Source organism: Epinephelus fuscoguttatus, linkage group LG21, assembly GCF_011397635.1.
Source record: "Epinephelus fuscoguttatus linkage group LG21, E.fuscoguttatus.final_Chr_v1".
NCBI classification, from domain to species: Eukaryota; Metazoa; Chordata; class Actinopteri; order Perciformes; family Serranidae; genus Epinephelus; species Epinephelus fuscoguttatus.
Genome location: NC_064772.1, coordinates 19,582,852 through 19,610,111, shown reverse-complemented (window position 1 = coordinate 19,610,111; position 27,260 = coordinate 19,582,852). Strand labels below are relative to the sequence as shown.

The 27,260-nt window shown below is 40.7% G+C and overlaps 2 protein-coding genes across 3 annotated transcripts; both read right to left on the bottom strand.

The window, feature by feature from the left end:
- Positions 1 to 1,108: 1,108 nt before the first annotated feature.
- On the bottom strand, positions 1,109 to 15,826 carry LOC125881673 (glycogenin-1-like). 2 transcript variants are annotated; one of them, XM_049564927.1, is made up of 8 exons: positions 15,679 to 15,826; positions 13,647 to 13,782; positions 13,342 to 13,516; positions 13,093 to 13,255; positions 5,271 to 5,397; positions 2,758 to 2,974; positions 2,358 to 2,396; positions 1,109 to 2,097 (listed from the first exon to the last, which is right to left on the bottom strand). In XM_049564927.1, exons 1-8 carry the CDS (start codon positions 15,683 to 15,685, stop codon positions 1,948 to 1,950), a joined length of 1,014 nt encoding a protein of 337 aa, XP_049420884.1. In that variant the 5' UTR covers positions 15,686 to 15,826; the 3' UTR covers positions 1,109 to 1,947. The 2 variants fall into 2 exon arrangements, with proteins under 2 accessions (XP_049420884.1, XP_049420885.1); XM_049564928.1 differs by lacking the exon at positions 2,358 to 2,396.
- A 3,930-nt stretch (positions 15,827 to 19,756) lies between these two features.
- On the bottom strand, positions 19,757 to 27,172 carry cpb1 (carboxypeptidase B1 (tissue)). Its single transcript, XM_049564917.1, has 11 exons — positions 27,069 to 27,172; positions 25,173 to 25,248; positions 24,711 to 24,835; positions 24,530 to 24,629; positions 24,342 to 24,443; positions 24,146 to 24,250; positions 23,946 to 24,056; positions 23,732 to 23,822; positions 22,808 to 23,010; positions 20,432 to 20,516; positions 19,757 to 20,125 (listed from the first exon to the last, which is right to left on the bottom strand). The coding sequence occupies exons 1-11, from the start codon at positions 27,131 to 27,133 to the stop codon at positions 19,938 to 19,940; spliced, it is 1,251 nt and encodes a 416-aa protein (XP_049420874.1). The 5' UTR covers positions 27,134 to 27,172; the 3' UTR covers positions 19,757 to 19,937.
- Between the last annotated feature and the right edge of the window lie 88 nt (positions 27,173 to 27,260).

Here is a 27,260-nt window from a genome sequence, read left to right as displayed (position 1 = left end):
AGAACAACTCTGAGCAAGGCAGGGACAGAAACTTTTATCTCAGTGAGGAGGTGTGGTTGACCCCTGTTGCGAGGTGTGATGTTTGCTTTTAACAGATGTGATTGGTTGTCAGAGACACGCCCTTTTGTGAGCCTGCAAGGTGTGGACACCCAGTGGAAATGAGATGACCCGCTGACTGTTAAAGTGTTTTGTTAGTGTGATCACTGCTGCTGGAAGGATTTGACAGACCCAAGTCATCACTGCTGCACTATTGCATTTCTCCAGTTTTTCCAAGTATCTTAGTGTTGTGATTATTTTATTTCTGGCATTTCTAGTCTTAACTTTAAAATTGAGGGAAATTCTACAAAAACATCACAATTCTAAAAATTTTCTTAGAATTTAATCTCTTGGAACGACTCTCAGCACTAGGAAGCTTTGTGAATACGGCCCCAGGTGTCCCATTTATAAAACAATGCGTAGGATCCACACAAAAAATGTGCTTACGGACAAAAGCCAAAAATGCCATGTGCCAAAAAATATTGGACAAATTCCACAATCCGGCTTCCACCCCACCATCTGCGTCGCTCATTTCCCATCTCCGAAATATTCGTAAGCATGAGTCAAAGTTTCTCCCATCAAGTCTGTTTTTACAGATCACAATGTTTGCATGGGAAGTGACATGTGGCTCTTTCAGCCCTCATTTTGTGCATACATTGTTTATAGATGAGGCCCCAGGCGTCTACTGGGGACAGGTCTTTGTCAAAATGTGTAGCCACACCAGGCTAGTAAAAGAGACTAGGCTTTTAATTGAAGTTTTATGGTATATACATAAACTACACAAACCATTTCATAGAATGAGCTGCCTTCATTTAAAAAAACATTTAAAGTAATACATTTTTAATAGATATTTCACACCTGACAGACTGAGTGACATCACTTACAGCATGCCCAATTATGCACCGATATTTTCTGTTGAGAGTGCAGCTCCAAGTGTCCAAAGTGGTTTTGTATGTGCAGCAAATGGGCTGAATATATGCCTCTAAAATCATTAGAACCTATTTTTTTTTTTTTACAAAAAACAAGTGTTATCAATTTCACCGAGACCAAAAAATAACACCTAAACAGGATCCAAACTTTTAATGACGTCTTTTATTATTTCCAGATGAAGGTATTCGTGGTACAGCCAACATTCTGGTCAAGTAAAACAAGAAAGTTAAAAATCTAAAGTCCTACAGAAAAGCTGCAAGTCAACAACAGGTACAGGATGATGGCAATAGAGAGAGCAAGACACTAAGGCACTAGAGATCTAGTGTATATACGTATGGCTATATGGCCATACTATGGCCGTTAGAGGTGCTGTAAACAGGTTTTTAGGTCTATGTTAAACAGTTTCAATTCAAAAGCAAAAGAGATAAACTGAGAGAAGCGGTTTTAATGCTCGGCAGATTGCTAGGTGACTGCGTAGTAAAAATAAAAAAAAGGAAAAGTGAAGAATGTTCATGTAAGTGACTGCTTATCTTAGACGCAAAGATACAAAAGACCCAGTTCAACTCTTGTTGCCATATCCGTTTCACAAAAACAGCATGAAAAAATAGAGTATTGCAAAAAAAATTTATTCCAAATACTCTTCAGAGTGAATTCATTTCATTCTAAATTTTTCTTGATTGATTCTCTTCACAGTGTAACAGATCAGACACCTGTGGCAGGGTAAACTGAATAATGACAGTCTTGCATAGACAATTAACGCCGCTCAGAATATATTTAACTTTTCATTTCCCATTTAAATCGGCGCTGTCTTTGGAGTATGGAGAGGGTAGTGCTGGTGGAGGGAGCAGCTCAACTCATTTGAAGTTGAGAAACAGCTAGGAAGTGACAAATGCAAGCTGTTTTACAGTTTTTTCATGAAAGACCTGTGGTGACGGTTTGTTAAACTCAGGTGCTCTTTTGATATCCTCCTTCATCGCTTCTTTACTTGAGAAAGGTATCAAGCTTTCTCTTGATATTGTCAAATGAGTCCATTCCCATGTAGTCTGCCTGCCCTTGCTCCCATTTCTGCTTCCGTTCCTCTGAGGACACCTGTGGCTCAAGTTCTTGTGCAAATGAAGAGCTGCTTGAACCCTGAGAAGAAGATAAAATAGTCAAACAAAGAGCAGAAGAACAGAAGATGAAATCAATGACAAGATGGACAGACAACACAGAAGACATCCTTTGCGCTCGTTGCTTTTTTAAAAGCACTGGACTCGCCATACGTAGCCTTTCCAAATTAATGCCAAAGGCAAACACACGCGATAAAGTAGGAGTAGCAGTAGCATTAAACCATTTGCCAGCAAACTGTTATTGACTATTAAGCTACTAAAACCCCATCTTTTTCACCATACCTGTTCACTTTCAAAAGTGACCGTGTCACTGTACCGGAACTTTATCAGACGAATAGGAAGACAGAAAAGAGGTATATCATCCAGAAAAAGCGCAAAATAAAAACAGTGAAAGATGAAACAGTATGTGACAGCAAAGTACATGTGCTTACATGAATATGGTATAATCTGTTTACAAACACACAGTACCACAATCAACAATTTTTGTTTTACACAGCTGGACAATGATGAAACCTTGGTCAGTGTGTCCGTGGTTAACAAAGTTGTAAAAAGTTGGTTTGGTCAAACTTTGGAAATCCTAAGGCAGCTGTGACTTTGGCTTGTATATTTGACAGCTCTCAGGTAATATGACTGAATGCCATAAAGTCATGTGGAGAAACACCAAATTAACCAAACTGTTCACCTCCACACATCCGGAGTAGAAAGGCCGGTCTCCATACTGCTCCTGCAGCATGGGCACCACAGCACTGGAGAACACGATCCACCAGTCCACGAGGAAGGTGGGATGTCCTGTGGCCTCATGTACACTTCCTGCCATCTGTTTGGATTTGGGGTCAAATGTGTAACTCCATGGCTTGGTCTTCCCTAGGAAATGGACCACCTTGGCATTGCCACCGTACCTGAAACGAGAAGAAGAAGAAGAAGAAGAAATAATTACATATATATACACTTTATTAATCCCAGAGAGGAAATTCAACCTTTTCACTCTGTTGTCATTTACACAAAGCACTGACAGTCTTTGCTCAACAGTGTCCACTGTGGCTGTGAGTGTGTGGCTACAACTGTGAGCTAACTGTACAAAGTACTCAAACTATTGCTTAGTATTTTGCCACAACGCCAAGTTAATGTAATAGTAGCAGAGACAGAGAAGAGTCAAAGACAGCAAATTGCCTCAGTAGCGTCTCGTAATTATTATTATTTACTTTTAATGTTAGCTAACATTGGCCACCATATGCTAGTGGTCATAACAGACTAACCTACACTGTAGCAGCAAAACTACAGAGAGTACCGATTTGAGAAATAGTGCATTTAGATGCCCATTAATCTATCTTTTCATTTGTAAGAGAAACAAAGGGTTATAAAGCTGTATCGTCCTCCTATAATCTAGTATTCAAGTTCATTTTCTTTTCCTACATTCATCTGTAAAATGCTATGAGGAAGGTCAAAAATGCTAACTGCTATCTTAAACTAATGCCAGATTTATACTTCTGTGTCATACTGACACAGCCTGACCTGCACCTCACCAGAAATGCAAATACACCTCACAGCGACACAGACCTCCTGTCTATATTTATAAGCTGAAACCAGTTCCCTCAGTGGAAACTAAGCTTTCATTTTCTTTAATTTCACAGGTAAGAAACAATAAATTGTGAAGACAATAAAGCCTCCATAAAAATAGCATTTTAAGTCTTGTATGGGATTTATTTTGGCCTCATATGAGTAGAGAAAATCTCTGCTAGCCACTAGGCTAATTTATACAATGGCTTGAGCCATAGGCTTGTGCTAATAACATTAGCATGTTATATTGGTTTGGCAAACGTGTTTAGTATAAGACAGCTGTTTTGTCAGTGAACCTTATGAGTTGCAATAGAGCCGAATTTTGTAACATTACCTTTGTTAAATATTGCCGTCGTCCCTCGCTTCATACGAGTAGAGGAAAAGACTGCTAGCCGCTAGGCTAATTTATACAATGTAAAATGCCATAGGCTTGTGCTAAAAACATTAGCATGTTGTATGTGTGGGAAAAATGTGTCCAGATAAAGACAAGTGCTTTGTCTGTGAATGCTGCGAGTTATAGTGAAGCTGAATTGTGTACTTGTGTTTGAAAGTGTCTTTATTTAGCCATGTGTTTTGAATCAGTGGGAGCCTGTGGGGCCTATACACACCATTTTGCACTAGTTGTTGTTGAGAGGCATCATTGTACAGTGAAATGTGTTGTGTGAGGTTGGGTGTGTGAATGCATGAACACTTGGATTCTTGTGAGTACATGGTCACAGATATTGAAAAGTTGCACTTGTTATAATATAAACAATTATAACTACTATTAAATGGTGATAGTAGTTATAATTGTTGTTTATATTATTATTATTATTATAACAACAACAATTATAACTACTATTAAATAGTGATAGTACTGCTGTCTCTATTCATGTCATTACATAAAACTGTCATTTTAAAATAAGATTTAAGGCTGCACATTGTTTTGCTGTGGTGGTATTAGTCTGCTTGTATTAGACTACATCATATTAGTGTCTACTAGAAACCCTGCCAGCCCCTTCAGATATGGCATTCTCCTTAGCATTGGCAAACTACACGTGTACACAAACAAACCTGAATCTTCCCCTGGGGGTGGGTTGTTTTCTTGTGTTTGCCAGACTGCTTAAGCCCCACTGTTGCTGACAGCCAACAACAAGTAAATACATGTTTATCACCCCTGTTATGCCAATTTGGTTGCCAGGAAATGCCAAACCTAAGAGCTTGTTGATGAGGTTGTTTCTATGGAGGAGAACGGTTTAGACGCAGAGAGGCAGTGAGAATGGGAGGGGGAGCTTAAGACCAAGTGCACAATGACTTGTCCTGGAGGCGAACATAAAAGACCTTTAAATATCCACTCTATTTTAGGATTTGGTTTCAGCTGTTGGGAGCTCAGGGTGGATATCCAACCCAGCGCTGAGGCCTGCTGGGGGGATGCTCCAGTAGAGCTGCTGGAATCTAACTGCTTATCTCGCTCGAAACCTGATGTCGTCACGATGTCACTACATGTTCATGTGATTGAGTGTCTGCTTTCATACTGGCTTTGCATCTGATACACGTCATTTTAGTCACATTGACAGACTGCTGTAGTATTCTTGTAATAGTATACTATTGCAACATGTTTTTTGGAGACATAGCCTCAGCAGACGGACATTGACTTACTGCTTGAATGCTGGAAGGTAAGTGTAGATGGCTATGCTGCTGAGGTTGTAGATGAAGGGGAGGTGTTTTGATATGTCAGCTGTTGCCCAATCACTGAAGAAGCCATTCAAAACACCCTGGTCTCCTCCTGCAACAGAGAGGGGACAAAATCAACATATGACAGTACATTGACATGTTATTAGAAATAATCTGTAGAAATCTGCACTTTCAGATGTGGTTAATGCTGTTACAGGTAACTTATAAAAATAACTGTCATATTTGCTGAAACTGTCACTACATCCACACAGAGGTACAGGAGAAAGAAAATCTGTGAAATAAACCCATGTTCCTTTCCTTCTTATAGTGCTTCTAGTGGCATTTGCTTGATTTCCACCATGGCTAAACAAAAACAACCAATCAGAGCTGAGAAGTCTGACACCGCTGTCAATCATGTCAATCGCTGCTTGTGAACTGTGATCAAAAATAAGAATGTGAATCAAGATGCTGTTACTCCATTGCCCACTTCTAGCCTCAAATGTTTTCAGACACATTTCGGTGTACCGTTTAGCTGTTAAATGAGAAGATTTGTGACCCAATATGGCGACCTTTATCCAGACAGTAGCGCACAAGACAGTCTGTTTAAAAAAAAATCCTGTTTCTCTTTCCCCTCAAGATTATGTTACTGCATTGCCTATTTCTCCTTCAGATGTTTTCAGGAACATATTTTAGTGTACTGTTTAGCAAAAGTGCAAATGTTTGCTCTGGCCGGTTGGTGGTGCTTCACTTTGGCTTGACTGTTTTCAAGATGGCGACCAGGTCAAACTCTCATTTAACAGCTAAACAGTACACCAAAATGTGTTTCTGTGAAAACATCTGAAGTGAGAAATAGGCACTGCAGTAACATAATCTTGAGGAGGGGGAGAAATGTGTTGTTGTTTTTTAAAACAGATTCTGTGTCATGCACTACTGTGTGGATTTAGTGACAGCTTCAGCAAATATGAAAGTTTGTTTTTTATATAACAGTTACCAAGTGTAGCTTTAAACACTGTGAAACCAATTATTATAGATAATCGCTACACTGCTTCATACAAATCTACCCCCCCAGCAGTACAGGAGATCTACACAGCACAGTTTCAAGGTCAGCACCCAAGATTAGTGTCGACAATTTGGTATCTGACCAAATGTCTCCCCTTCTGTTTCTGAAATATGATGTTGACTAATCATCATTTCATCATTTGTGTGAAATTTTGTCATAACTAGCATATGAATGCTTGAGTTATGGCCAAAAACATGCTCTGGTAGGTCACACTGACCTTGACCTTTGACCATCAAAATCTAATCAGTTCATTGTTGAATCAGAGTAGATGTTTTGCCAAATTTGTGGAAACTCCCTGCAAGGCCTTATTGAGCGATTGCACTGACAAGAATAAGACAGATGCAAGGTGACACTGACCTTGACCTTTGACCGCCAAAATCGAATCATTGAGTCCAAGTGAATGTTTGTGCAAAATTTGAAAGAAATCCCTCAAGGTGTTCTTGAGATATTGCTTACAGGAGAATGCAATGAATGCAAGGTGACATTGACCTTTGACCATAAACATCTAATCAGTTTTTGATCAATTTGAGGAAACTACCTCACAATCTTATTGAGATATTGCATCGACAAGAATGAGACAGATGCAAGTTTACAGTGACCTTGACCTTTGTCCGCCAAAATCAAATCAGTTCATCGCTGAGACCAAGTGAACGTTTGTGCAAAATTGTTCTTAAGATATTGTGTTCACAAGAATGGGACTGACAGACAACCCACAGCTATCGTTGGTGCTGAAGTATAAAAACCAGGTGTGAATTAAAGTCTTTTAAAGCAATGATTTGTTTTTTTCTTCAGTTATTCAAAGCAGCAATGCAAAACTGATCCACATCACTAACAGCAGCTTGAAATTTGCTTCAAAGATTTATTAGTCAAATCAGACATGATACTGCAGATGAAGCATGCTCTAGCTGCCGAATCTCTGTAGTGGTAGGACGTTTTAAATTCACACTGAATGGCAATTTCAAAAATGTGTTTTCACGGATGAAACATTTCAGTTAACTTCAGGTCAAAGAAGAAAGCGGGAGTGCTTTGGTGTAATTTATTTGCAATAGTAGCTTGAATATGCTTTGAGAAACTGTCATGGTGGCATAACAGCTAATTTAGCTTGCAAAATGCTTTGACAGGTTTAGCATATGACTGGATAGCTTTTTTGAAAGAGGACAAGCTGGGTGAGAGTTCAGTCAAATGATCTGCACACCTGTGACAGCCAGATTAATTAGCTTTTCCGCTTGTGCTCCACATTAGTCAGCAGTCTGCTGAGATCAGTCCAGACAGGCTGTTGGAGAAATGTTCCCAGACATTCAGAGCACAGAGATAGATTTCCTCCCTTTAAAATAAAATTATCTGACTTGCTAGAAGGAATGAGCAGATGTGAATACATTTCCCTCAGTAGCTTTTATCCCCTGGTTTCCTATATCATATCATAAGAAGCAATGCGTGAGCGCAGTGTAAATTTATAGTGATCGCAGTAGCTGCACAGAGTGTTTAAGAGACATGATGTACAGAACATGTCCGTCACATGTGCATTACGGTCACCCTACTCTCCACTGAAGGCAAAATATCAAAGATCAGTGTGTTGTTCGGGGACCCTGGGGTATATATATAGGAAGGCTGAGTTCTTTGGCTAATCCACCACAGTGCTGAGGATTTATTTATCTCATACTTAACAAAGATTGATTGCCTGCTGCTTGCTCACTGACCTCAAATGTGCGGCTCAAAGTCAAAATCTGCTCTGCAACACCAGAAGCATTTCCATAGGCTGTAATATCATAGCTTGATATCAGATGGCAGTGTTAGTTTGATTGCTCCATTGTGCGCTGACAAACTTTTCACTACAGTAGATTTGCACCTCAAATATATGACTAGCATATACCATGTTGTCTTGTAACTTCACCAAATGCAAAATTAAGGGACACTTCTCCCTCAAAATCAAAGCATTGTTTATTTATCTAGATTGTTTTGGTGTTAGTTGCAGAGCGTTGGAGATATCAGCCACAGAGACAGCTGCCCTCTCTTGAATATAATGGATCTAGATAGCACTCAGCTTATGGTGCTCAAAGAAATCATGACCCGTTTACTTAAGATGATCCCTGGACCTGGCTGTGAGCAGTTGCATGTAGGTTTCTTTCTATCAAACTGCACCCACCAATGATATCAGAGCACTGAAGGAAAAGTGCATCTACCCAGGGACGAGAGGCTCATACTCATGACCTAAGATGTAAACATAAATGGCATCCTCCCCCGCTGAGCTGTAACATTAGCTAGCTCAGTGGTGCTAGGTGAGCTAGCAGTAGATGCACATTTCCTTTCATGCAGTGATATAGTTGGCAGGTGTAGTTCAGTGGAAAGGAAATAGTTCCTACGTCAAACTGCTCACAACAAGGTCGGTGGATTATCTTGAGGTATCGGGTCAGAATTTCAGGAACGACGATTCTGTTCAGTTTTTACAAGTCTATTTTTTGGCTGTTGTAGCACCACAAGCTGAGTGCCATCTAGTTCAATTATATTCAAGAGATTGCAGACAACTCTACAGCAGATATCTCCAACATTTAGCAAATCACACCAAAACAATCTAGACTGATAAATAGCACTACAGGTAAGAGAGAAAATAAGTATTTTCAATTTCGGGATGAACTGTCCCTTTAAAACATCTTAAATACATAACTAATTCTAACTGTAGCAAAGGTGTCCCCACCCACTTATTAAAATGTAGTCCAATATTTACTCTCCTTTAAGTTTAGTTGTGTTCACTCTATAGCAGCTATATGCTTCACTATATTTACCTGCTTACTTTACCTGTCTATCATGTTAACATGGTGCTGGGCAGGTAGCACACAGCAGGTTTATCCGCTTTTTTGACTGAGAAGAAGTGCCCGTTTTGTCTGGAAACAGCATCAATAAGAGTGGTGAGACTGAACCATAAAATAAAAACAATGAGCTGAAAGAGGCTAAAATGCTTTGAAGAGCTGAGAACTGTTGAGTCTGATATTTTTTCTATTTCTCAAAGTCTAATTTCAGTATTGGTACTACGAACCTAGGTACTGTGACTGCACTCGTTTTGAAATTTACAAAGATCCCCAGCTCTATTCATGACTATTCAACTTTAAATAACACCACCAGACACAAGTATTTAAAGTGTTTTGTCTCTGTGCTGGTGACTTGAATCAACATTGCCCTCTGGGTTAACACTTGTTTTTAAGTTTGCACTTGAGTTGCCTCTGCTCATAGGGGCCCGACTGGAGGGCTGGACAGCCACTCGCCCTTGCTCAATTTGGCTAATTTAGATCTTGGGCAGCCCTTGCCATGGTGGTGGCTTACGTAAACAAAGAACTCAGGACAGTCTGAAATCCAGGGACGCATTTGATGTTAAGTAGGTCAGTTACCCGTCAAGTATACAACCACATCTGAATTGAAAATGTCCCCCCCCCCCCTCAGTGAACATCTCTTCTGTTACATCATTAAATCTGCAAGTGACAAGCTAGAATGCTAAATTTCGAAGCCAAGCAAAATCATGAGACAAGCTCATTGACCATTCATGCCGAATTGCTTCACCTAGTTGCCATACACTAAGTCATTGGACTGCCACTGGCACAAGATGAGATGTTGGCATTTAATAGAAGTTTCACATATAGCTCCCAAAAAGCACAGAACTGTACGGCCTGTGAAACCGCCGACTGCTGCAGTTTAAAATAACACACATCGCTGCTGTTTGTCTGAACCCACAACCTCTACTGGGGATTTCAAACTTAATATGGGGCTGAGTGTCTTCATTTTGAGGGGATGAGCAGAGCTCAGCAAGAATGTGCATCTAACTCTGCCAGTTTGTCTTGGCAGCAGACAACACTGGAGCCACAGATGCAGAGATAGACCCTCCGGGTTCAACCACTGAAATTATTTTCCTGTTGTCTTTCCTCAGCAATTTTTCAATATCATCCCTGAACTGCGAAGACACAGAGTACTGCACATGTACATCATGTATTCCTTATAGCAGAGTGGAACTGAAATGCTAAAGGTCACAGCAACTTCAACTCATGCCCCAGTGCATATGAAAAGACCATCCATGTCTATAAATAAGACAGCTTTACTTATTAGCCCACCATCAGGCATACAGACGCTGACATCCCATTGAAATATTGGATGAAACAAAAATAAATACAATGACGGTGAATATTACATGAATTTTCATTGACAAAGAGGCATCTTTTCTGGAAAGAATGAAGACAACAATGTCTTTTGTATGCGATTGTGATGGGGGAAATTCTCGCCAACAAACACTTGTGGCAGCCAGAACGGGTCGGCACTTGAAAGTATTGGCCACTGTTAAGCAAACTAATTGGTTTTTCCAATGAACTCTGGCTCATAGACTCTCTTCCACAGTATCACAAGGGAAAACGGTTTGTCATTTAATGTTAAAAAGGTTCACCGCTACAGACAAGGACAAGTCCCGGCTCTTCCGATCCCTAATGTAAGCTGCATCCTGATTTGTTTATTCCACAACTGCCCCTTTTGTTTAGTGGCATTTTTGAGGTCACAGCACCACAAAGAAACAATGAGTTTGATTAGAGCCCAACCAGCGTATACACAGGTCCCTAATAGCCTTTTCTAACAGCATTCATCATGTAACCCAAGTATGAAACTTTGGCCATGAAGAAAAGTTAGTACCTGAACTTTAAGTTATTATTCTGTTAAAATCCAGGAAGACTTTTTTCTTATAGCTTGGCTTATTAAGAAGACGTTACAGTAGACAAATGCCAGAGTTGTTTGAGGTCATTCTGAAACGGTGTTGCCATTACAAATTCAAAAGAAGGAGGCTACTCATGGACGAAAGGCTCGTGCTCATGACAGCGCGAGATGTAAACATGAATGGCGTCCTCCTCTGCTGAGTTGTAACGGTAACAAGCTCAGAGGTGCTAAGTGAGCTACCAATAGATGCATGCGTGGTGATACGGTTGGTGGGTGAAAGCAAATAGCTCCTATATGAAACTGCTCACAACAAAGCCTGTGGATTATCTTCAGCTATTGCGTCATAATTTCTGGAAAGACAGCTTGCTGTGTTTTTTGTTTTTTGTTTTTTTTTAAATTGTATTTTTGGCGGTTGAGCACCACAAGCCGAGTGCCATCAAGTTCAAGTATATTTGAAAGAAGGCAGACATCTCTGTGGCTGATATCTCCAACACTCTCAACTCACCCCAAAGCAATCTAGGTTGATAAATAGCACTACATGTAAGAGGAAGAACATGTATTTTCAATTTTGGGATAAAGTGTGTTTATCTGGTCTTAAGATAGAAAAAACATCTTAAATTTCCGCAATAAAAAAAAAAAAAACTCTACAGTTACTAGCACTGACAGAAGCAGGGCACTCTCAGAGATGAGGCAAGGTAGTAACCTATAAATATTATTTGCAAGTTATCAGATCCCAGGTTCTGGTTCTACGTTTGCTAATAAGCCAAATATCTGCTGAACACAGCATTGCACAAAAGTTCTGAGCTGGTGTATTTGAGAAAGGTATGCGAGGCTCGACTGAGGTGACGTAACTGTATACTTTAGCAGGCCCAAGTTTTTTAAAGGGATGTTAACAAAGCTTACTGTGAATAAATGTGCTGCCATGGTGGGATGTTTACTGGATCCCTTTTCAAAAACTGGCACTGGCTGAGTCAAGTGTTAGGAATCTGGCTGTTTTTTTGTGTAGTGTTCAAAAACTGCTGTAACTTTTTCTGGAAAGCAAAGTTGGTGAACGTGCAGTATGTTGAGAACCACAACCCCCAGCAGGTACAGGCCAATGATTTTTTTCAGCTGCTGATTTTGAGCTGCTCGGTAAACCTGATAGGGAGCCAAAACGTCGACCACAATTCAGTTACAGTACGCCTCACAGGAGAAGAGTTTCTGAATGTCAACCAGTGCTCTGTGCAAAACACGGCCTCTCAAATTTAACTTCCACCCCCCTCCCCAGTAAGCCCCTGAGAATAACTCAGCAGAGCTAGACAGGCTGTGACAGGAGGGCCTTGTGTCCAGGCACTGGGCTTGATAAAGGCCTTACTTAGAGCAAAAGATAAACAAGCTCGGTTTAACATCATGTTACTAAGAACTCAATGTTACCCAAAGCTGGTCAACGCCTTAATGTTTGAGGATGACTGAAAAAAGATTGCTGGCATGAAAACCCAGTGGTGGTTAACCAGACATGTCTATTTTGAGGGAAACTTGTAAATGACACAAATAAATTTGATCCAACGCCAACATGTAGGATGATTTCAAAGGATAACTGATAATAGGTATATTCAGTTGAAGGGAAAGTTGGGAATACATTTATTTGCTGTCTTGTGGAAGATAAGGTTGATACCACTCTTACTTTATAAATATGTCTATTTAATATGAAGCTACAGCTAGGAGATGGTTAGCTTGTCTTAGCTTAGCTTAGCATAAAGACTGGAAACTGGGGGAAACAGCTAGCGTGGCTCATCCCAAGCTTAAAAACTTGCACTAACCAGCACACAAAGCCCATTTCTTCACATTATATTTTGTTTGATTTACAGAACTCCGACATTCAAAAAAAAAAAAGCAAACAAGTAAATTTCCAAATTCCAAAAATGTGGAATTGTTCCTTTAAGGAAAGTAGTGCTGCAACTTATGATTGACTATTTTCAATTAATGTTTCAACTTCTCGGATCCCAAGGTCATGACCTCAAATTACCTGTCCAACCAGAAGTCATAAACCCAAAACTAAAGCACCAAAACACGTTCGTCTTGACTCACCATCAAAGCTGCCGTGTTCCGTGCAATACTGAAGCAGTTTGCCGTAAGTCTCCATGGAAGGCCGAAAAACAAACACACCAGAGTTGAAGCAGTCAGGCCAGCCGGGGTCGGGAGCAGCTGACAATTCTTCTCTGTCAAACAGCTCATCTATATTTGAAAGCACCTAGGAGGCAGACAAACAAATAAAGGCAGTAGATAGATAGTTACAGTGCAACATCTTGATTTTTTACTTGCTTAAGTTAGTCTCACCAGTGTGTCTGCATCCATGAAAACACATTTGGTGTATTGTACGAGAGTCCAGCAGTGGAGTTTGGTGAAGGTGACACCCAGGTCTGGCCTCTTCATCATGGCCAGGTGCGCTGTGTCACCGCTGTCCAGCACATCCACCATCCTCACCTCGTCGTAGATTCTCCTCAGCACGGTCCTAATGATTCACAATGCTATAGAATGAATCTGCATCGACAACAACGCAGGTGGAACACAAGGCTTGACAAGAATGCTAACAGGTGTGATTTAGATATGTTGCACCACTTGTTGGAGGTGAGGCTTCTTACTGGCAAGGCTCCGACATCTGTGGACCGATGAGTGCCACCAGCTTCCTGGATGTATTGTGGTTGCGGAGGGACTGGCCCAAAACCATGGCTCCACGAGCATAGCTGTCATTGGTAGCCAACGTCACAAAAGCCTGGTCTGTAGAGGAAAGAAAACATCACAACAAAGATGATTACACTCATTAGCAATCGATTGTCATTGTGGCTACAAAATAACGTAGAAGAAATGTCTGGTCACGACCCCCAAGTGTGTCCCGTTTAAATATCGTCTAACCTTATCTACCCCACACTTGCAGATCTTCTGAGTTTCTTTATTTTAGATTTGCCTGTGAATCACCTGCCGAAATCACAAATTTCGCCAAATATTTCAACAAAATCTTGCACACCGGTTTCAGAGCCAAAGAAGAAATGCATGTCAAAGCAACTCAAGTAGCTCAGTAAGTGTTAAAGCATTGAGCTTCAGCTGAGAGAGTAAAATGGTGATAAATGGTGTGTCTAACATGTAGCCATTATTATTTAACTGTCTGACACTGAAACAAAGTCTGACTTTGATGTTTTAAATCATTTTCCTGTAATTAAACTACACTAAATTTGCGCTGCAAATACCTTAACATGAAGTCACATGCTTCATGTTTAGCCTGCAGGAATATATAATACACTAAACACCAAAAAAGCCTGCTGAAACAAGTAAAAAAACATCTGCCAACATTCCAGTTAACCAATATATTTCAAACACAATTGCCTTTTCAGATACTCTAAAACAACCTGAGTTTCCGCCAGCACTATGGCATCACATCAATGGCAGATTTCTCTCTTGTGTCAAGAAAAATAAGACTTTGGTAGCCTGTACCAAAATAATTGTCTCATTAAGGTGAATTTTATTTGCAGTGTGGTGCCTACTCCACAACACCCCTGTTCTCAGCCTGGAGGAAAATCTGTCAGCTACCTGCCAAGTCAGGTTTCAGAACAATGACTCGCCTGTGAGAGAACATATAAAATGTGATGTGATGATGGAATCGGTTTGGCAGCTGGGGACATTGTGTGACTATAGCATGTGGGCCAACATGACTCCCACTTGGACTGTATATCAGCCTCTTGGTACTGTACTGCCAATAGTCGGCAAAGAAAGCAAGACAGTGGGTACAGTATGTATAAAATGTTAACAGTGGGTCAGGGTTGCCTGGAAAAAAGTTGTTCCGTTTCACTGGCTGCACAAGGTGCCACACCTCTTTGCTCACACCCCTTTTTCAATTGGTACAAACCAGTGCTGTAGAATTCATGCATGAAGCATTACGTGAAACACATTAGTCCAACTGCAGCCTAGGCTCAGTGGATTTACAGTACAGGCTGCACACATCAACACCCACTCCCATTTCCCCAGTAATATTATATCACAAGTGGGAGTTGGGTAATGGAGAATCATGACATGCAGTAGCACAAAAATAAGGCCCACACCTGACAGGGGTCCACTTGCAAAATGGTTTCATTTTGCTGTCATGTTATGGATTTAAAGTTGACCCCAGGGGAGAATATGCTTATTTTAATGAGCATTTTCTTTTGAGAAATGTTCGTATATAATATAGCTATACATATTACAAAGTTCTATAATCTAATAAAAGAATTAAATTTAATTGTTTTACTGACACATTGAGTTAACCACGCACATACAGTACACAGGCCACTGCAGTCATTTATCATTGTTGTATAGGCTATGCTACCCGTGTTGCAGATATGGCCGACAGCAGTCAGCTGGACACACAGACACACATGGAAACACAATGTTCTTTTACACATTAGACCTTTAAAAACTCCCAACTTCGAGGAGCTGCTGCTACACAAACATTTAACCACACAGGCAGGCAACTTCAACGACAGCCAGCCATTTTCATTAACTACATACTGGTATTTAAACTGCCACAGTCTGCGGGACTTTTAAAAACTTCAAAGAAGACACGCGCGAGCCTGAAGGAAATGTCGACATGAGACAAACACTGCGAGTTTGACAAGTTAAAAAAAATGTTAAAATGTTACATACCAGCCATGACTGAAGAAGTCGAAGCTACTTTGTAGCCTGGACCCGAGGACACGGCAGCTTTGCGTGGAGGAAAGAGGACAGACTAAATCTACAGAGGTGGATTTATACCAGCTTGACAGTAGCCAGTCGCAGCGTCATGTGACGGTCTCCACACACCCACCTGCTCCCAACATGAGCCTCCACACCCCCCGGCAGGTCAGGGGGTTCAGCTTTTCACAGATTTACAAAGTGTTCTGTGTGCATGTAAAAGCAAAAATGTCACTTAATCACTCTGAAATGACTTTTATACTTATTCAAAAGTTCAATTTTGTTTCCACGTGGTCTCACAGGGGGAAATAAAAGCCGAAAACTTCTGTGGAGTCAGATACAGTTTCACATTCCCGAGGCATCACTCTGCAGCCATGACCTTTCAAACAACCGCCATGTGTGTCCCTTGACTGGTGTCATCTTTAGTCTTGATGACAATGTAGAGATGGTGATGATGCTGTAATGCGGTGCTGAAATCAGGAACAAGATGTTCCGTATTAGACGCTTGGTATTCTGTCGCCATCTTGTGGAATAAACGTAATATAGCATGACAGTGTCAAGACAAACAGAGGCCCCTGGTTCTCTTATATACTATGTTACAGTATGTAAATTATTTTTAATGGCCTCGGTTGAGCTCTTGACTTAATTTATGGACCAAGTGGTGCTTTGTACATGAGTGTAATACTACTGGGAGGGGGAACAACTGTGTGTATGTATCTTATATATTCATATAAAAATAACTACAGGACTGTGCAAAATGTTTAGGCAGGTGTAAAGAAATGCTGTGAAGTAAGAATGCATTCAAAAATATAAAGTTTAATTGTTTATTTTTATTGATTTACAAAATGCAAAGTGAGAAAGCAGAAGAAAAATCTGAATCAAATCAATATTTGGTGTGACCACCCTTTGCCTTCAAAACAGCATCTCGGTACCCTTGCACAAACTCAGGGATTTTGTCGGATCATGATAAACCAATTATACCCAACACGTGATAATGATCATCAATTTCATATGTAGGTTGAAACACAGTCATTAACTGAAACAGAAACAGCTGTGTAGGAGGCCTAAAACTGGGTGAGGAACAGTCAAACTCTGCAACCAAGGTGAGGTTGTGGACAACAGATTCATGCCACAGGTCATATGCCATGGCAAGACTGAGCACAGCAATGAGACACAAGGTCGTTATACTGCATCAGCAAAGGCAAAGATTTCAAAGCAGACTGGGGTTTCAAAATGTGCTGTTCAAGCTCTTTTGAAAATGGGCAATGTTGAGAACCGTAGACACAGTGGTCGGCCAAGGAAACTTAGTGCAGCAGATGAAAGACACATTATGCTCACTTCCCTAGGAATCGTAAAATGTCCAGCAGTGCCATCAGTCCAGAACTAGCAGAGACCAGTGGGACCCAGGTACACCCAACTACTGTCCGGAGAAGTCTGGCCAGAAGCCATACCTCCGACGTGGAAACGAGGCCAAGCGACTTAACTATGCATGAAAACATAGGACCTGGGGTGCAGAAAAATGGCAGCAGGTACTCTGGAGTGATGAGTCAAAATTTGAAATATCTGACAGTAGCAGTTTGTTCACCTAAGGGTTGTTGAGCGGTACAATAAGTGTGTCTGCAGGCAACAGTGAAGCATGGTGGAGGTTCCTTGCAAGTTTGGGGCTGCATTTCTGCAAGTGGAGTTGGGGATGTGGTCAGGATTAATGGTGTCTTCCATGCTGAGAAACACAGGCAGATACTTGTCCATTATGCAATACCATCAGGGAGGCATCTGATTAGCCCCAAATGTATTCTGCAGCAGGGCAATGACCCCAAACATACAGCCAATGTCATTAGGAACTATCTTCAGTGTAAAGAAGAACAAGGAGTCCTGGAAGTGATGGTACGCCCCCCACAAAACCCTGATCTCAACATCATTGAGTCTGTCTGGGATTACATGAAGAGACAGAAGATTGTGAGGCAGCATACATCCACAGAAGATCTATGGTTAGTTCTCCAAGATGTTTGGATCAACCTGCCCTAAAATAACTGTGTGCAAGTGTACCTAGATGAATTGATGCAGTTTTGAAGGCAAAGGGTGGTCACACCAAATATTGATTTGATTTAGATATTTCTTCTGTAAATAAGCAATTAAACTTTATATTTCTTCACACCTAAAACTTTTGCACAGAACTGTGTATTAGGTGAATGTAGCCAGCTTCAAATGCACGTCTAATAGAATGCACTACTGATTTCGGGAAAATTATGAACAGAGGTTAGGAAGCCAAGCCTAGAGGAAAAATTTAAAAATTTTTAAAGAAACAGTGTGTGGGATTTAGTGGCATCTAGTGGTGAAGACTAAAGACTGCAACCAGCTGAAACATCTCCCATGTGCCAAGCGTGAATTCTTGTTTAGAATCCCTTCACTGTTTAGGAGATTTTTACTGGGAGCCAGATTATCTACAGAGGTTTCTTCATCTCCAACACAAATGGATCCAGTAATTAAAACTGGTGAAAACCCTGAATAAAACTGGCGTCAATCATTACCCATGACTATTTATCTTTATCAGGGTCGTAGGGGGGCTGGAGCCTATCCCAACTGACATTGGGCGAAAGGTGGCGTACACCCTGGACAGGTCACCAGACTATCACAGCTCTGACACATAGAGACCGACAACCATTTACACTCACATTTACACCTACGGAAAATTTGGAGTCACCAATTAACCAGAATGTCTTTGGACTGTGGGAGGAAGCCGGAGTACCTGGAGAATAACCCACGCTGACATGGGGAGAACATGCAAACTTCACACAGAGTGGCCCAGCTGGCTGGTGGGTTTGAACCCAGAACCCTCTTGGTGTGAGGCAACATTGCTAACCACTGCTCAACAGTTTCACGTCGCAAATCCATTTTTCTTTGACGCTGCTCGGCTTGTTACAGACCAGCCACTTACCCAGGACGTGCTAATGAGTGCCTACCTTTTTTTTTGCAGATAATTTAAGATCCAAATATTCATGGGGCTTTTAGTCAGTTAGTTTTTTAGTCAAATTATTTGTAGAGGTCTCTTCCTCTCCAAAACAAATGGATCCAGTGATTTAAACTGGAAACAACACTGAATAAAGCAGTTTTATGATACTGCTTGTCATGGCCAGGTGGCTGAAGTGGAAAAAATGAATGGCCCTATCTAGAACCAGTGTTTGGTTTGTCCATTCTGTGCTCCTTTAGAAACATGGCGGTGCAACATAGCGGACTCTGCGAACAAGGAACCACTCCCTGTGTAGATATAAACGGCTCATTCAAAGGTAACAAAAACAATATTTCCAGCTGACTATACACTAAAGAAAACTCATTCTACTAAAAATACTCATTATATAATATTATCCATTTCTGCCAATATGTCCCCATAAATCCTACACACTGAGCCTTTAATTTACCAATGTTTACACATTTGCATTCGTCATAATGTTACAAAAGCAATCACTGACATTCTACCTTCTGCTTCAGAAATGTGTGCCAGTGCAGTTAAACTCCCTGCTGATGTTTGGCTCCTTTATTTTCTCCACTCAGGCAAATGCTTGGCAGAGTGGAGACGCTGCCAAGGAGTTACTCTGTGGGTGTCACGTGCTGTGCTGCTGGACAAAAATCCTTAAAGACTGATACCCCCACCCTCCACCGCTGGAGCAGTGCCAGCAGAGCAAGAAGGATCACCAGGGTTCAAAGAGGCTGATACAGTCGATTCGTGAATGGTTTTGTTTCTTGTTTGCCTTCTTTGATGGAGAAGCATTGTCTAGTCTAAGTACATATACTCTAAATTGTTCACACTGGATGGTTTGCAATGTTTAAGTTCAGTCTCACTTTGTTTTCTTGGGCCATGGAGGATTTTTAAGGCAAATTATTCTTATAATCTTTGTTCACACAAGTTTTCTGGCCTCTTGGTGATGGGCTGTGATGTGTGAGCATTATTTTATTCATCATACACACTGTTTTTTATATTTTCTTACAAATGACAAAGACTCAGTCCATCAGACACTATATTATCATATACATATAAAAAATTTGATTCAGCATGTGGGGATGGATCATTGATTTTATTGTTTGCACTCATCTTGACATTCTGTCAAGCACAGCGAGGAAACATGGCGGGTGGTGCCCGTATCCATGGATACAGGCTGGAGATGGCTGAGAGGTTGGAGGGGCTGGGGGCTGGTACAGAGGAGCTGAGTTGGCAGGGGTCCTGGCAGTTCCGCTCTTTAATAGAGGTTTTTCTGCACGTAGGCGGCGATGTACTTGACGGCCAGCATGGTCTCCTCGCATGTGGGCTTGATCTGAGACTCGGGCAGCAGGAAGCCATAACGACCAGTGTCACGCAACTCGAAGGTGTAGGAATACTTCACTCCCAGGTCGTAGGCCCAGTCATCAGAGCCTCCAGCAGCGGGGTCTGAGGGCAGATAAGGAGAGGGGGATTATTCACACTGGGATATGCTGATGACCTGGGACAGCCTGCATGTGTTTTCATACAAATACTGCTTTCAGGGGCCAAAAAAGTCTTTGTTTGCTAGAAATAGCTTTCTCTCATGATGGATCTTTTGTTGCCTCTAGAGGCCATGTCTCTCAAAAGAGGTTTGTGCATCATGAACACATCATAATAAATATTCTTATTGGTGGAAAATAGACTATCAAGCCTTCTCTCAACACACTATTTCCGCATGGAGACCAATGCAGCTGCAATATTTGGTTTACTTACAGATGGTTGCAGCACCGGGTCCACTGGTGTAGCGAGTGCCATACAGACTACGCAGGGCAGCAGAGGCTCCTTCAGCAACCTTCAGCTATGATACAGAGAACAAACAACAGTCAGATGTGTCAAACCAGTGGATCCCAACTGGTGGGTCGCAGTCCAAAAGGGGGTCGCGGGTCCATTCTGAATGGACCGCAAGTGACTCGCAAAAACACACTTTATTTTGAAGAACGGTAAGTTTCTGGCATAGACATGTTATTGTGAATTGCCATTTCCTGCTGTAGAATAAGTGAGACAATGGACAGCTACTTGACAGACTCAGCAAACTAACTCGACAGCATGGCCAAATGCAAGTATGATGCTGAATATATCAAACTGTGTGGACCTTGAACTAATGACTGAGGAAGAATCTGGACCTTGAGGCTACACGCACTTGGGAACCACTGTGTTAAAGGACCAATCAGTTTTTACCTTATAAAGTACTGATATATTCATCTGTGTTGCTGAATACTTAGACTCACACATCACAGCAGAACATAAAATATCTTCATCTTACTCCTAGCCTCATGATAATGTGTGAATTATGGGTGCAACTTCAGGCGTCGAACCAGAACTGCTGTTTTCCAGTGCAAACAGTACCTAAGGGAAAGCTAATCCTCTTTCCAAGAGTGACTGGGACAAAAAACTTGGAACACACTACCTGTTACACCCCAGATGTGGTGACAGCCATCTTAAAGCATTAGTTGTTTTCCTTTTGAAACAAGCGCATTAGCACTTAGCTTGTCTTGCTACGTTAGCATATTGTTAAATTTAACAGAGCCCAAGCTAACATAGGTAGATGATTAATGAGTTGTTACGACTCATAAAGAGACGCTGACGCATTTGCCTAACATTTAACATAATTCGGTATTAATTTTAGCTACGTGTAAAGTGAATAAACATGACATTTTACAGCTCATGCTCCACTTGTCTGCCTTAACATCGCATTTTACACATTTTTATAACTGCTGAGTTATTAAAGTTCTAGCCACTAAGATTAGCCACTGAGACAAACCATAGACAGTTAAAGCAACTAACTAGCTACTGCTACTTCCACTATCTTAGCTGAAGTTGCACCTATAATCATTTCTACATTAACGGCCTCAGGAATAAGGTGGATAGGCTATTTCTAAAAAGTTGGCTAACATTAGCCTACACATGCTAGCTAACTGGGCATACCAGACCAGGTAGGGTTGTGTCAGCAAAACACCTGAATGTAATGAGTAATGGAGCATTTTATTTCTCTAAATTGTTTGATTTTTAAGTGTAGGAGTGTAATACGTCTTTTAAAAGCTACATTATCAAGTGAAAAGACTTAGTACTATACAGAACCAAACAACTATTAAATACATCTGGTAGTAAGAATAGTAAATATATGTTTTTCCGCCTGCAGCATCCACCATCCATTTGATCAAACAAACATTTTTACTAATATTACAGAAAGTAGTAAAAAGGCTTCAGTGAGTTCCAACAGGAAATGAAAGCCCCAGAGAAATGCACGAGCAGGAAATGATATTTCTGGAAGAGCAGATGAGTTATGACAGATCCCTGGAGTTCTTTTGTTCTGCAATGTGTCAGAAGAGAGCTTAAATTACGAGTGAGTAATAGAGAGGCAGAGACATGTGATCTGCCACAGTTCGTGTGAGAGCTGGAGCAGGGGTGTGAGTGTTAACTGTACACCCCAGTGAGAGGTAAAAGAGCCATGAGAGTGAGGCATATGAGCAGGGAGTAAATGATTTGCAGCAGCTAAGTGTGGCCTTTAGATAAGAGTCATTATGGGAGTGGGTTGAATTTTTGCTTAAGCTGTTGGAAACACCTTTAGAGATATGATAATCAGCTTCTATTATATTCATATAATATAACACCTTTTGTTCTGGAAGTTTTGACATGCAGCTAGGCTTTGAATTAAGATGCACACCTTACTGGAGATGCTCCCCATTGTGAAAACATTTTTACATGGAATAGTCTGCATCTAATGAGTGTAATTCCTGTATAGATGTAATATAAATAAAATTCCAAATCTGCTGCTAATGTAAACCGCACAGTGACACTAGCAACTTTTACTTTTGATACTTGTCTGACGATAATTATATGAAGAGCCAGCATCATCCAAAATGTCACATGCCTATGTCTGATGCAGTTAATCTTCTTATTATTGTGTTCCTGATGTATATGTTTCTATGAAAGGCTGTATAAAAAGCTGCTGCACTGTAGCGATGCATGTGACACTGCCATGATGGCTAATTATATAGTAAATGTGACTGACTGTTAATATAGACAGTGTACTTATTCAGCTGTACTGCATGTACGATATGCCAATTATGGCAGGTAATGACGACTTACCAGCTCACTGTGGTCGGCAGCCAGCTCAAAGGTGTAGGAGTAGGGGAAGAGCAGCAGCTGGGAGTAGGAGTGGATGGTGAGGTAAGCCTTGATGATAGACTTGTTCCTACGGATGAAGTCGGCGACGTTCTTGACCTCGATCTCAGACTCAGGTTTGTACCCACAGAAGGTGTCACTGCAGGGGTTGCTGGAGGCTCCGGTGGCTGTAATCAAAGTAACAGTAATGAAAACCATCGATAGACACTTTCTTCTTCTTGTACACATGGAGTTCAATTTACCTGCATTAAACTACAAAGCCAGTGAAAACACTTGTAAAATGTCTTATGTGGCTCTGGAGGGAGTTTGAGATAGTACCTCTGACAATGTCATAGTGATGTTGTCAGGGTAACCTCTGTTTCAGCTTGAAACTAGAGGTCCTCCAAGGCCTAACCGGAACCTAGGACCCAAGACACCTACAGTTTAGTAGTTGGGTCTGTTTATCATCATCTGTAATACCCAAGTGGATCTAAGAAGACGCCAGCAAGCCAAAGGTGGAGCCAAGGAAATACCATTTTCAATGGTGTGAAAAAGAAGCTTCAAGAAAATGTCTCAGGTCTCTCTCCTCTTGGACACACACCAGGTCGAGTCTTATTTCCCAGATTTCCAGGTCTATTAGGGTTCAGGTCTGTTATTCTGGACCTATGAAGACCTCTACTTAAGACTACAAATTTATACCAAAAAGCTTGCCTTACTGACGTTGCAAAATGTGGATTTGAAAGCTGGCACCAAGTTGCCTTGTGGGAAATGTAGGCTTGAAGGTTTTTGGGGTGTGATTTCTAATACGCACTGAAAGTCAAGATATCTGCTTCTCACGAGATACAATACAAAATCAATGGAGCACTGCTTTAAGATATAAGGGGCACTTGAGTATAGTGTTGTACTTACTGCACCAGCCAGCGTTGAAGTTCCTGTTGGGATCGGCACCAATGCAGTTGGATCCAGATTTCCTGGAGCGAGTCTTCCTCCACATCCTGTTCTAAAGTCCCCAAGTGGAAAAAATAAACATGTCAGACATGCATTTAACAAATCAACAGTTTCTTAAAACAGCATTATATTTATTAGGTTAGACTATAAACTGAGGCTTGGAAGTGGAACATACGCTCTTGTGGGTGTAGTCGTAGCCATCAATGTTGAAGACGGGCAGAACAAAGACATCCATCTGGTTGAGCAGGCTGGTCATCTGAGAATCACTGCCGTAGGTGGACAGAGCCTGAGGAAGATTGGAAAAACATTCTGTGCTGTAATCACTGGAAGCCTCTGTATAAATGTTTGCCATGCCCATCCAGGTGTCCTCATTACCTCCTTGACAAACCACTGGCAGAAGGCAGGAGAGATCCACTCCCTGGCATGGATACCACAGTCCATGAAGATAGCAGGCTTGGTGGAGCTGGACTTCTTACCGAGCTGTGGTTGTTAAAAGTAATCATAAGCCATTTGTTAGATGTAATCGATGGTAAACATAGTGAAAACTTTTGATACAGCAGGCTTGAAATACCTTGAGGACAGTCATGGGGCGTCCCTCGTAGGTGTTTCCAATCACCTGCTTGCTGATCAGACTAGGATTAGAGGAGGCAATGGAGTTGATCCAGGACTGGACCTGAAATTAAAGGGAGAAAAATAAGAACAGGAAATTACTGTCTGGCCAGGATAAAGATTGCAACTGATGGTCTGTTTTCCCCTTACTTTGTCCCAGCTGTTGTACTTGGTGTAGCTGTGAGCTCTGGGAGAGGGCTTGTTGTCAGCCTGGTTATCGACAGCAGACTGCAGATCCTCAATAAGGACTCTATAGAGGGATTTAAGTGTTAAAACATAATGTGCAAAAAATAAAACCTAGTGTTTAAGTGACATCTCTCTGGTTATTTACATGTGCTCCATGTCATTCTGCTGCAGGATGGTGTACACCATATCCAGGTACATGGCAGGCACACGGACGTCCACATCAATGTCGATGGTCACCAGCTCAGCGCTCTCGGGGCTCCAGAAGTCAACCTGCAGATGGCGCCAAAGTCAAACACTTGAGCATGTTGAGCTATTTAGATGGAAACTCCAAATTTCAGCCTCTCATTTGACAAACAGTGAAGACTGAAAGACTTATTGTAAAGTGAATATGACATGAGATCCAGCAAATATCGACAGTAGTTCATCCAAGCATTCAAAAAGGTGCAATTTGATATGACATGCATATATGAATGGGGTATTCAGGGAAGTGACCCAAAAAAGTAGGTCCAATTTAGCCACTTCCGCCTAAAGCAAACCAATTACACCCCTGTAGTGAGTAAAGATAGCATTATAAGGTGTGTGGGTGTGTGAGAAAGCAGCAAGGCACCTCAATGCTCTTAGCCAGGTCCTTAATGAGGGTTACATGTTCATCAAGCACAGGCTTCAGACGGAAGACTTTCTCTCTATTGAAGAAAAAGAAATCACAAATATGGTGCAATAGCCCATTGCAGTTTTTGTGGTTCATATTATCAGGCAGTCTGTAACAGAACACTCTGTACATGTAGGAAGTGCAAACTGCACAAGTGCTGCCCTTTCGCAAGAATGAAGTGTGACGTGATTGTTTAGTGTTATTCTTCTGCAAGGTTCATAACCCATGATTGTTTCATGTTCAATTCTATCTCTGAACTCATTTCAGTACAAGTTTATATAAACTGAATTGCAGCTACATAAAGATATAGAGGCCGGATGTTTTTTGGGAGGCCTTACAACAGTTAAAGGGTTACTGGTTTGTACAATACTGTTGAAATACCTTTGAGCACAGGAGTTTAAATAGGGACAAATCCTGTTTCGTAACCAGGACAACCTCCTGCTTTAACAATATTTTATTGCCAAAAATATTGAAATAGAAGTACTATTAAATGATGGCAGGCTTATAGTGACTCATAATGCTGGATACAGTACATCAGCGGTTTTCAAACTTGTTGTGCCCAAGGCACACAGAAAGGCCAGCCAAAATCTCAAGACACACCTGTATCTATATCTGTACACAATAGCCTCTATAAGGTGTGTTATTACTCTATCACGACATAAATGTTTGTTTTTATTTAATAATATATAAATAACAATTGGGAATTAACTATTACTCATGAAATATTTAACAACATGATTCAAAAAATTAATTTTAAACTTAAAATACATCAAAGCACCAGTTACACATCAGTGTAAATAAGAAATAATGTAAGATTTTTTTAATTAAATTAAACTAAACTAAACTAAATTAAATGAAAGTAAATTAAATCAAATTAAATTAAATTAAATTGAATTTTTTTAGATCGAGTTTGCCTCTTTATTAGAAAATGGGTGCCACAACATACTGATACAGTCAATTAAAAAATCATATAAAATCATCATAATTTTTTGCAGTCCCAGTCGAATATTTCAGTAATAATGTGTGGTTATCACAAAATCACATAGCACACCTGGATTTACATATGGCACACCATTTTAGAACCACTGCAGTACATAGTTGATCTACTAGTTAAAGGAGTATTTCACCCACAAAATTACTATTTGCATATTAATTAGTCACGCTGTGTTACACTGAATTTGTGAAGAAAAACTTGCTTCTGCAACAAACAGCAAAAATATTGGCTTATTGATTGATTGGGGAACATAAAACAATCGCAAAACTATATCAAAATATCTGTTAACAAATAATCCAAGGCTTATTTATCCAGTCCTATGCTCAATACTTCTCAAACACATGCATTGTTGCTGAATCATTACTATTTAAAACTGAACTAAAAATAAAACTCTTTTCAAATCCAGACTCTAACACTAAGGTTTTTAGCAAATATGCATGTGTTTGGAAAGTACTAAGCATACGACTGGATAAATGAGACTTGGATTATAGTTTGTAAATGGATGTTTTGATATAGTTTTGCTGTTGTTTAACAAGGTCCCCAATTGATCATTAAATCAAAATGTTCACTGGGACACATGGGAATAAGAAAAAAAAAATCCCTTACAAAGTCAAGGTAACAAGGCATGATGGATTTACGAGTGGTAATTTTGTGGGTGAAGTGTTCCTTTAACATTGGCTAATACTGTCCTGTAATACATAGTAGATAGGTCAAGAGTCATGGCCGCGTATGTTATCATCCTTGCTCAATGCAAAGTCATGATTAGCACTCCAATATACATATACATATGTATATATACATATATAGACATATAATTCACAGACATATAATGTTTGCTTTGACAAAGACTAGAGATTTACCCCTCAAAACGAGTGACGTCAGCCACGGCAACAGCCACCAATCCGAGAAGCAGGAGGACCTTCATGTTGTCAGTGAGGCTGAAGTCACCGCTTGGCAGCACTTATAACCCTGACCTGCCGCCCATCCACCAATCACCATCTCTGATGTCACACATCCTCCCAAAAAGCCACCTGTTATTTTTAGGTGCTACG